Below are 12,083 nucleotides of genomic sequence, written 5' to 3'. Positions count from 1 at the left end.
CTATTTATGAGGAGCCTCTTAGTTGGCACTATTTATGAGCAGCCTCTTAGTTGGCACTATTTATGAGGAGCCTCTTAGTTGGCACTATTTATGAGGAGCCTCTTAGTTGGCACTATTTATGAGCAGCCTCTTAGTTGGCACTATTTATGAGGAGCCTCTTAGTTGGCACTATTTATGAGCAGCCTCTTAGTTGGCACTATTTATGAGGATCCTCTTAGTTGGCACTATTTATGAGAAGTCTCTTAGTTGGCACTATTTATGAGAAGTCTCTTAGTTGACACTATTTATGAGGATCCTCTTAGTTGGCACTATTTATGAGGAGCCTCTTAGTTGGCACTATTTATGAGGAGCCTCTTAGTTGGCACTATTTATGAGAAGTCTCTTAGTTGGCACTATTTAGGAGGATCCTCTTAGTTGGCACTATTTATGAGGAGCCTCTTAGATGGCACTATTTATGAGGAGCCTCTTAGTTGGCACTATTTATGAGGTGCCTCTTAGCTGGCACTATTTATGAGGTGCCTCTTAGTTGGCACTATTTATGAGGTGCCTCTTAGTTGGCACTATTTATGAGGAGCCTCTTAGTTGGCACTATTTATGAGGAGCCTCTTAGTTGGCACTATTTATGAGGTGCCTCTTAGTTGGCACTATTTATGAGGTGCCTCTTAGTTGGCACTATTTATGAGGATCCTCTTAGTTGGCACTATTTATGAGAAGCCTCTTAGTTGGCACTATTTATGGGGAGCCTCTTAGTTGGCACTATTTATGAGGAGCCTCTTAGTTGGCACTATTTATGAGGAGCCTCTTAGTTGGCACTATTTATGTGAAGCCTCTTAGTTGGCACTATTTATGAGGAGCCTCTTAGTTGGCACTATTTATGAGGATCCTCTTAGTTGGCACTATTTATGAGAAGCCTCTTAGTTGGCACTATTTATGGGGAGCCTCTTAGTTGGCACTATTTATGAGGAGCCTCTTAGTTGGCACTATTTATGAGGAGCCTCTTAGTTGGCACTATTTATGTGAAGCCTCTTAGTTGGCACTATTTATGAGCAGCCTCTTAGTTGGCACTATTTATGAGGATCCTCTTAGTTGGCACTATTTATGAGAAGCCTCTTAGTTGGCACTATTTATGGGGAGCCTCTTAGTTGGCACTATTTATGAGGAGCCTCTTAGTTGGCACTATTTATGAGGAGCCTCTTAGTTGGCACTATTTATGTGAAGCCTCTTAGTTGGCACTATTTATGAGGAGCCTCTTAGTTGGCACTATTTATGTGAAGCCTCTTAGTTGGCACTATTTATGTGAAGCCTCTTAGTTGGCACTATTTATGAGGAGCCTCTTAGTTGGCACTATTTATGAGGAGCCTCTTAGTTGGCACTATTTATGAGGAGCCTCTTAGTTGGCACTATTTATGAGGAGCCTCTTAGATGGCACTATTTATGTGCAGCCTCTTAGTTGGCACTATTTATGAGGAGCCTCTTAGTTGGCACTATTTATGAGGAGCCTCTTAGTTGGCACTATTTATTGAAGGCCTTATGGTTGGCACTATTTATAAGAAGTCTCTTAGCTGGCACTATTTATGAGGAGCCTCTTAGTTGGCACTATTTATGTGCAGCCTCTTAGTTGGCACTATTTATGAGGAGCCTCTTAGTTGGCACTATTTATGAGGAGCCTCTTAGATGGCACTATTTATGAGGAGCCTCTTAGTTGGCACTATTTATGAGGTGCCTCTTAGCTGGCACTATTTATGAGGTGCCTCTTAGTTGGCACTATTTATGAGGTGCCTCTTAGTTGGCACTATTTATGAGCAGCCTCTTAGTTGGCACTATTTATGAGGATCCTCTTAGTTGGCACTATTTATGAGAAGCCTCTTAGTTGGCACTATTTATGGGGAGCCTCTTAGTTGGCACTATTTATGAGGAGCCTCTTAGTTGGCACTATTTATGAGAAGTCTCTTAGTTGGCACTATTTATGTGAAGCCTCTTAGTTGGCACTATTTATGAGGAGCCTCTTAGTTGGCACTATTTATGTGAAGCCTCTTAGTTGGCACTATTTATGTGAAGCCTCTTAGTTGGCACTATTTATGTGAAGCCTCTTAGTTGGCACTATTTATGAGGAGCCTCTTAGTTGGCACTATTTATGAGGAGCCTCTTAGTTGGCACTATTTATGAGGAGCCTCTTAGTTGGCACTATTTATTGAAGGCCTTATGGTTGGCACTATTTATGAGAAGTCTCTTAGCTGGCACTATTTATGAGGAGCCTCTTAGTTGGCACTATTTATGTGCAGCCTCTTAGTTGGCACTATTTATGAGGAGCCTCTTAGTTGGCACTATTTATGAGGAGCCTCTTAGATGGCACTATTTATGAGGAGCCTCTTAGTTGGCACTATTTATGAGGTGCCTCTTAGCTGGCACTATTTATGAGGTGCCTCTTAGTTGGCACTATTTATGAGGTGCCTCTTAGTTGGCACTATTTATGAGCAGCCTCTTAGTTGGCACTATTTATGAGGATCCTCTTAGTTGGCACTATTTATGAGAAGCCTCTTAGTTGGCACTATTTATGGGGAGCCTCTTAGTTGGCACTATTTATGAGGAGCCTCTTAGTTGGCACTATTTATGAGAAGTCTCTTAGTTGGCACTATTTATGTGAAGCCTCTTAGTTGGCACTATTTATGAGGAGCCTCTTAGTTGGCACTATTTATGTGAAGCCTCTTAGTTTGCACTATTTATGTGAAGCCTCTTAGTTGGCACTATTTATGAGGAGCCTCTTAGCTGGCACTATTTATGAGGAGCCTCTTAATTGGCAATATTTATGAGGAGCCTCTTAGTTGGCACTATTTATGAGGAGCCTCTTAGTTGGCACTATTTATGAGGAGCCTCTTAGTTGGCACTATTTATGAGCAGCCTCTTAGTTGGCACTATTTATGAGGATCCTCTTAGTTGGCACTATTTATGAGGAGCCTCTTAGTTGGCACTATTTATGAGGAGCCTCTTAGTTGGCACTATTTATGAGGAGCCTCTTAGTTGGCACTATTTATGAGAAGTCTCTTAGTTGGCACTATTTATGAGGATTCTCTTAGTTGGCACTATTTATGAGCAGCCTCTTAGTTGGCATTATTTATGAGGAGCCTCTTAGTTGGCACTATTTATGAGCAGCCTCTTAGTTGGCATTATTTATGAGGAGCCTCTTAGTTGGCACTTTTTATGAGGAGCCTCTTAGTTGGCACTTTTTATGAGGAGCCTCTTAGTTGGCACTATTTATGAGGAGCCTATTAGTTGGCACTATTTATGAGGAGCCTATTAGTTGGCACTATTTATGAGGAGCCTCTTAGTTGGCACTATTTATGAGGAGCCTCTTAGTTGGCACTATTTATGAGAAGTCTCTTAGTTGGCACTTTTTATGAGGAGCCTCTTAGTTGGCACTTTTTATGAGGAGCCTCTTAGTTGGCACTATTTATGAGGAGCCTCTTAGTTGGCACTATTTATGAGGAGCCTCTTAGTTGGCACTATTTATGAGGATCCTCTTAGTTGGCACTATTTATGAGGAGCCTCTTAGTTGGCACTATTTATGAGGTGCCTCTTAGTTGGAACTATTTATGAGGAGCCTATTAGTTGGCACTATTTATGAGGAGCCTATTAGTTGGCACTATTTATGAGAAGCCTCTTAGTTGGCACTATTTATGAGGAGCCTCTTAGTTGGCACTATTTATGAGAAGTCTCTTAGTTGGCACTATTTATGAGGAGCCTCTTAGTTGGCACTATTTATGAGGAGCCTCTTAGTTGGCACATTTTATGAGGAGCCTCTTAGTTGGCACTATTTATGAGGAGCCTCTTAGTTGGCACTATTTATGAGGAGCCTCTTAGTTGGCACTATTTATGAGCAGCCTCTTAGTTGGCACTATTTATGAGGAGCCTCTTAGTTGGCACTATTTATGAGGAGCCTCTTAGTTGGCACTATTTATGAGCAGCCTCTTAGTTGGCACTATTTATGAGGATACTCTTAGTTGGCACCATTTATGAGAAGTCTCTTAGTTGGCACTATTTAGGAGGATCCTCTTAGTTGGCACTATTTATGAGAAGTCTCTTAGTTGGCACTATTTAGGAGGATCCTCTTAGTTGGCACTATTTATGAGGAGCCTCTTAGATGGCACTATTTATGAGGAGCCTCTTAGTTGGCACTATTTATGAGGTGCCTCTTAGCTGGCACTATTTATGAGGTGCCTCTTAGTTGGCACTATTTATGAGGTGCCTCTTAGTTGGCACTATTTATGAGCAGCCTCTTAGTTGGCACTATTTATGAGGATCCTCTTAGTTGGCACTATTTATGAGAAGCCTCTTAGTTGGCACTATTTATGAGGAGCCTCTTAGTTGGCACTATTTATGGGGAGCCTCTTAGTTGGCACTATTTATGAGGAGCCTCTTAGTTGGCACTATTTATGAGAAGTCTCTTAGTTGGCACTATTTATGTGAAGCCTCTTAGTTGGCACTATTTATGAGGAGCCTCTTAGTTGGCACTATTTATGTGAAGCCTCTTAGTTGGCACTATTTATGAGGAGCCTCTTAGTTGGCACTATTTATGAGGAGCCTCTTAGCTGGCACTTTTTATGAGGAGCCTCTTAGTTGGCACTATTTATGAGGAGCCTCTTAGTTGGCACTATTTATGAGGAGCCTCTTAGTTGGCACTATTTATGAGGAGCCTCTTAGTTGGCACTATTTATGAGGAGCCTCTTAGTTGGCACTATTTATTGAAGGCCTTATGGTTGGCACTATTTATGAGAAGTCTCTTAGTTGGCACTATTTATGAGAAGCCTCTTAGTTGGCACTATTTATGAGCAGCCTCTTAGTTGGCACTATTTATGAGCAGCCTCTTAGTTGGCACTATTTATGAGGAGCCTCTTAGCTGGCACTATTTATGAGGATCCTCTTAGTTGGCACTATTTATGAGGAGCCTCTTAGTTGGCATTATTTATGAGGAGCCTCTTAGTTGGCACTATTTATGAGAAGTCTCTTAGTTGGCACTATTTATGAGCAGCCTCTTAGTTGGCATTATTTATGAGGAGCCTCTTAGTTGGCACTATTTATGAGCAGCCTCTTAGTTGGCATTATTTATGAGGAGCCTCTTAATTGGCACTATTTATGAGAAGTCTCTTAGTTGGCACTATTTATGAGGAGCCTCTTAGTTGGCACTATTTATGAGCAGCCTCTTAGTTGGCACTATTTATGAGGAGCCTCTTAGTTGGCACTATTTATGAGGAGCCTCTTAGTTGGCACTATTTATGAGCAGCCTCTTAGTTGGCACTATTTATGAGGAGCCTCTTAGTTGGCACTATTTATGAGCAGCCTCTTAGTTGGCACTATTTATGAGGATCCTCTTAGTTGGCACTATTTATGAGAAGTCTCTTAGTTGGCACTATTTATGAGAAGTCTCTTAGTTGACACTATTTATGAGGATCCTCTTAGTTGGCACTATTTATGAGGAGCCTCTTAGTTGGCACTATTTATGAGGAGCCTCTTAGTTGGCACTATTTATGAGAAGTCTCTTAGTTGGCACTATTTAGGAGGATCCTCTTAGTTGGCACTATTTATGAGGAGCCTCTTAGATGGCACTATTTATGAGGAGCCTCTTAGTTGGCACTATTTATGAGGTGCCTCTTAGCTGGCACTATTTATGAGGTGCCTCTTAGTTGGCACTATTTATGAGGTGCCTCTTAGTTGGCACTATTTATGAGGAGCCTCTTAGTTGGCACTATTTATGAGGAGCCTCTTAGTTGGCACTATTTATGAGGAGCCTCTTAGTTGGCACTATTTATGAGGAGCCTCTTAGTTGGCACTATTTATGAGCAGCCTCTTAGTTGGCACTATTTATGAGGATCCTCTTAGTTGGCACTATTTATGAGAAGCCTCTTAGTTGGCACTATTTATGGGGAGCCTCTTAGTTGGCACTATTTATGAGGAGCCTCTTAGTTGGCACTATTTATGAGGAGCCTCTTAGTTGGCACTATTTATGTGAAGCCTCTTAGTTGGCACTATTTATGAGGAGCCTCTTAGTTGGCACTATTTATGTGAAGCCTCTTAGTTGGCACTATTTATGTGAAGCCTCTTAGTTGGCACTATTTATGAGGAGCCTCTTAGTTGGCACTATTTATGAGGAGCCTCTTAGTTGGCACTATTTATGAGGAGCCTCTTAGTTGGCACTATTTATGAGGAGCCTCTTAGATGGCACTATTTATGTGCAGCCTCTTAGTTGGCACTATTTATGAGGAGCCTCTTAGTTGGCACTATTTATGAGGAGCCTCTTAGTTGGCACTATTTATTGAAGGCCTTATGGTTGGCACTATTTATGAGAAGTCTCTTAGCTGGCACTATTTATGAGGAGCCTCTTAGTTGGCACTATTTATGTGCAGCCTCTTAGTTGGCACTATTTATGAGGAGCCTCTTAGTTGGCACTATTTATGAGGAGCCTCTTAGATGGCACTATTTATGAGGAGCCTCTTAGTTGGCACTATTTATGAGGTGCCTCTTAGCTGGCACTATTTATGAGGTGCCTCTTAGTTGGCACTATTTATGAGGTGCCTCTTAGTTGGCACTATTTATGAGCAGCCTCTTAGTTGGCACTATTTATGAGGATCCTCTTAGTTGGCACTATTTATGAGAAGCCTCTTAGTTGGCACTATTTATGAGGAGCCTCTTAGTTGGCACTATTTATGAGGAGCCTCTTAGTTGGCACTATTTATGTGAAGCCTCTTAGTTGGCACTATTTATGAGGAGCCTCTTAGTTGGCACTATTTATGAGGAGCCTCTTAGTTGGCAATATTTATGAGGAGCCTCTTAGTTGGCACTATTTATGAAGAGCCTCTTAGTTGGCACTATTTATGAGGAGCCTCTTAGTTGGCACTATTTATGAGCAGCCTCTTAGTTGGCACTATTTATGAGGATCCTCTTAGTTGGCACTATTTATGAGGAGCCTCTTAGTTGGCACTATTTATGAGGAGCCTCTTAGTTGGCACTATTTATGAGGAGCCTCTTAGTTGGCACTATTTATGAGAAGTCTCTTAGTTGGCACTATTTATGAGGATTCTCTTAGTTGGCACTATTTATGAGCAGCCTCTTAGTTGGCACTATTTATGAGGATTCTCTTAGTTGGCACTATTTATGAGAAGTCTCTTAGCTGGCATTATTTATGAGGAGCCTCTTAGTTGGCACTATTTATGAGCAGCCTCTTAGTTGGCATTATTTATGAGGAGCCTCTTAGTTGGCACTATTTATGAGGATTCTCTTAGTTGGCACTATTTATGAGAAGTCTCTTAGCTGGCATTATTTATGAGGAGCCTCTTAGTTGGCACTATTTATGAGCAGCCTCTTAGTTGGCATTATTTATGAGGAGCCTCTTAGTTGGCACTATTTATGAGGAGCCTCTTAGTTGGCACTATTTATGTGAAGCCTCTTAGTTGGCACTATTTATGAGGAGCCTCTTAGTTGGCACTATTTATGAGGAGCCTCTTAGTTGGCAATATTTATGAGGAGCCTCTTAGTTGGCACTATTTATGAAGAGCCTCTTAGTTGGCACTATTTATGAGGAGCCTCTTAGTTGGCACTATTTATGAGCAGCCTCTTAGTTGGCACTATTTATGAGGATCCTCTTAGTTGGCACTATTTATGAGGAGCCTCTTAGTTGGCACTATTTATGAGGAGCCTCTTAGTTGGCACTATTTATGAGGAGCCTCTTAGTTGGCACTATTTATGAGAAGTCTCTTAGTTGGCACTATTTATGAGGATTCTCTTAGTTGGCACTATTTATGAGCAGCCTCTTAGTTGGCACTATTTATGAGGATTCTCTTAGTTGGCACTATTTATGAGAAGTCTCTTAGCTGGCATTATTTATGAGGAGCCTCTTAGTTGGCACTATTTATGAGCAGCCTCTTAGTTGGCATTATTTATGAGGAGCCTCTTAGTTGGCACTATTTATGAGGATTCTCTTAGTTGGCACTATTTATGAGAAGTCTCTTAGCTGGCATTATTTATGAGGAGCCTCTTAGTTGGCACTATTTATGAGCAGCCTCTTAGTTGGCATTATTTATGAGGAGCCTCTTAGTTGGCACTATTTATGAGAAGTCTCTTAGTTGGCACTATTTATGAGGAGCCTCTTAGTTGGCACTTTTTATGAGGAGCCTCTTAGTTGGCACTTTTTATGAGGAGCCTCTTAGTTGGCACTATTTATGAGGAGCCTCTTAGTTGGCACTATTTATGAGGAGCCTCTTAGTTGGCACTATTTATGAGCAGCCTCTTAGTTGGCACTATTTATGAGGAGCCTCTTAGTTGGCACTATTTATGAGGATCCTCTTAGTTGGCACTACTTATGAGCAGCCTCTTAGTTGGCATTATTTATGAGGAGCCTCTTAGTTGGCACTATTTATGAGGAGCCTCTTAGTTGGCACTATTTATGAGCAGCCTCTTAGTTGGCACTATTTATGAGGATCCTCTTAGTTGGCACTATTTATGAGGAGCCTTTATGAAAATAAGGCTATTTTCGAGCTGTATTGTTTAATAGGATTCTTTATTGGAGGACACTGTAATGACCTTATTAATAACAACGCAATTAGAACAGATCAGCCTGCAGGGGCGATAGTCTGCAGACAATTAGAGCCTAATTGGGGGGAACAATAACGAGGACGGACGTGGCCCACAGCAGATGTCATCTCCAGTGACCTCATTGTCTCCCATCACCAGCTTCTCCTTTAGGTTAATACCCACAATTAAGAAATGTCAAATTTTTATTAATATTTAAATGTTTTTTTCTGAAATTGCTCCAGTTTTAGCAAATTAAAAAAAAAGTGTCCCCAAATGTCATCAAGAAAAAAAAAAAACATTGTCCATACCAGCTCTGACCACCAGAGGGCACCGGCTTTCCATTAAAATTATGGTCTGATTTTCTGTAAATGTTATTTCGAAGGGCGCTGCAGCCTATAGATTATCCTTGAGCCACTTATGTGCGGCTGAAAAATGGCAAAGAGACAATGGTGTCTAAAAACTGCAATTTTGGGCAATTTTTCGACAGATTAGTTATAATCGCTCTATAGAAGTCAATGGAAATTCCAATTGTTTTACCTTGTTGTGTGACATTGCTGCCAGATGATGTACATTATGTATTATAACCGTATACATATACCAGTGTTTCCCAACCAGGGTGCCTCCAGCTGTTGCAAAACTACAACTCCCAGCATGCCCGAACAGCCTTTGGCTGTCCGGGCATGCTGGGAGTTGTAGTTTTGCAACAGCTGGAGGCACCCTGGTTGGGAAACACTGACTTATAATATGGTCCTGCCGCAGCACTAATGTTCGTTTCCGTTGCAGTTCCAGGTCCCACAGCTGGAGTTAAAGCTGCTGCCGCCTCCGCCTCCATCGTCTATGTGTCCTGGCTCCCTCCTCTGAAGCTAAACGGCATTATCCGCAAGTACACCGTGTTCTGCTCACACCCCTACCCCACGGTAAGAAGCCTCCCACCTCTTATAGACAGAGTCCACTGCAATAACCATGTGAAATCACAGTACAGTTATAATATTTTAATATTTAACCCCTTGAGGACTGAGCGATTTCACGTTTTTGCATTTTTCGTTTTTTCCTCCTTGCCTTTAAAAAATCATAACCCTTTCAATTTTGCACCAAAAAAATCTGTATTATGGCTTATTTTTTGCGCCACCAATTCTACTTTACAGTGACATAAGTCATTTTACCGAAAAAATCCACGGCGAAACGGAAAAAAAAAATTCATTGTGCGACAAACTTGAAGAAAAAACGCCATTTTGTAAATTTTGGGGGCTTCTGTTTCTACGCCGTACATTTTTCGGTAAAAATGACACCTTATCTTTATTCTGTAGGTTCATACGGTTAAAATGATCCCCTACTTATATAGGTTTGATTTTGTTGTATTTCAGAAAAACATCATAACTACATGCAGGAAAATTTATACGTTTAAAATTGTCATCTTCTGAGCCCTATAACTTTTTAATTTTTCTGTGTTCAGGGCGCTATGAGGACTAATTTTTTTGCGCCGTGATCTGAAGTTTTTAGCGGTACCATTTTTGTTCTCATCAGACTTTTTGATCACTTTTTAGTCACTTTTTTGTGGTATAAAAAGTGAGCAAAAATGCGCTATTTTGGACTTTGGATTTTTTTTTTCGCGTACGCCATTGAACGTGCGGCTTTAAAAGCGGTATATTTTTATAATTCAGACATTTCCGCACACGGTGATACCACATATGTTTATTTTTATTTGCACTGTTTTATTTTGTTACTAGGAAATGCCGGGTGATTTAAACTTTTAATTCAGAAGGGAATACCTGAAAGGGTTAACTTTTGTTTTTTGCGAGCTCATAGCTCCTATAGGGACCTATGAGCTTGCAATGGCTGATTGCATACACAGATTGTTGTCCTGCCGTTGCATGGCAACAAGCTGTGTAATCGGCGGTTGATTGCTCCAGCCTGTAACTCAGGCATGGAGCAATCAATCAGAGCCGCGACGCCGACGGAAGAAGGTAGGGCCTACCTTCTTCTCTCCGGGTAGCTGATCGGGGCATCGCGATTTTATCGCGATGACCCCAATCAGTCCGACTGAGCAGCTGGGAAGCATTTACTTTCACTTTCGATGCGGCGCTCAGCTTTGAGCGCCGCATCGGAAGGGTTAATAGCGCGTGGCCGAACGATCGCGGCCGCGCGCTATTAGCTGCGGGTCCCGGCTGTGAATAGGCGCCGGGACCATCCTGCTATGACGCGGCGATTATAGACAGGGACCGGACTTAGGACGTACTTATACGTCCTAAGTCCATAAGGGGTTAATACTGCGGCAGTAACTTACCAGAGGACCCCATAGGTGCTGTCTGACCATCTAAGGCTAGGTTCACATTGCCGTTCGCATCCGACCTGTTAAGGTCCAATCCGCTTTTTTTTTTTTTTGTGAGCTGATCGGTCTCTGAAATGAGTCGGGTGCAAACGGCTACCACCGGGTTCTGATGGACCCCATTCACTCACATGTGGTCCTTCGGTGATCCGGTAAATTTTAAAATAAATTAAGCTGAGAAAATAATTTAAAAAAAATTCTCCGCTAAACTCCCGCCGTTCTGATCGGATTGCCGGCGAAACTCTGAATAGCAAAGTCTAATGTCAATTTGAACGAGGCCTAACAGTGATCTGCTGTGAGTAAAACACAGTCATCCCGACCTCATATCCTGTCCTCATATCCCGACCTCACATCCCGACCTCATATCTCGTCCTCATATCCCGACCTCATATCCCGTCCTCATATCCCGTCCTCGCATCCCGACCTCATATCCCGACCTCATATCCCGTCCTCATATCCCATCCTCCTATCTCGTCCTCATATTCCGTCCTCATATCCCGTCCTCATATCCCGTCCTCATATCTCGTCCTCATATCTCGTCCTCATATCCCGTCCTCATATCTCGTCCTCATATCCCGTCCTCATATCCCGTCCTCATATCTCGTCCTCATATGTCGTCTTCACATTTCAACCTCATATCCAGTCCTCATATCTTGACCTCATATCTTGTCCTCCTATCTTGCCCTTATATCCCGTCCTCATATCCCATCTTTTTATCCCATCCTCATACCCCGACCTCACATCCCGTCCTCATATCCTCATTATGTTTAAAAGTCCCGGGCAATCTCTGCAGCCAAGTCCCACAGACTTGCATGGGACTTCAGACAAACAATCCCAATGTCATCGGATTCTGCTGAAGAATTTCCAAGTGGAAACCCCTGGTAGAATTTCTCAGTGTGAACGGGTTTTTTAGGGACCGTTCACACTGCTTAATGTCCGACTGTGAAATTTCTTGCATTGTTTTCAGTAGGATTCTGCTGTGCCATTCTCACTGTGGAAATTTTAAGATTAAGGACCTATCAAAATAATGAACACGGAATGCCACCAGACTGCATGGAGACGGCACATGTTGGGGCGATCCTACTGCCAATGGATTTCTGTGGAATGTTCTTTGCATAGCTTTCCATACAATATTCTGTAGGAAGAGCCAAGAGGCTTGTAGTTTATCATTTCTGTCAGCAGATGGTGCTGTGGT

General features: G+C 42.1%; 1 protein-coding gene across 4 annotated transcripts in view; it reads left to right on the top strand.

Moving 5' to 3' along the window:
* DSCAM (DS cell adhesion molecule) overlaps positions 1-12,083 on the top strand; it is a 586,110-nt gene that overhangs the window by 362,088 nt on the left and 211,939 nt on the right. For all 4 annotated transcript variants that reach the window (XM_056559695.1, XM_056559697.1, XM_056559696.1 and 1 more), the window contains one exon: positions 9,346-9,479. In XM_056559695.1, the coding sequence (XP_056415670.1) occupies positions 9,346-9,479 (134 nt within the window). The remainder of the gene's footprint in view (positions 1-9,345; positions 9,480-12,083) is intronic.

Source organism: Hyla sarda, chromosome 2, assembly GCF_029499605.1.
Source record: "Hyla sarda isolate aHylSar1 chromosome 2, aHylSar1.hap1, whole genome shotgun sequence".
Taxonomy (NCBI): Eukaryota; Metazoa; Chordata; class Amphibia; order Anura; family Hylidae; genus Hyla; species Hyla sarda.
Note: the sequence above shows the minus strand (reverse complement) of the source record. Positions and strands in the feature narration are given on the sequence as shown.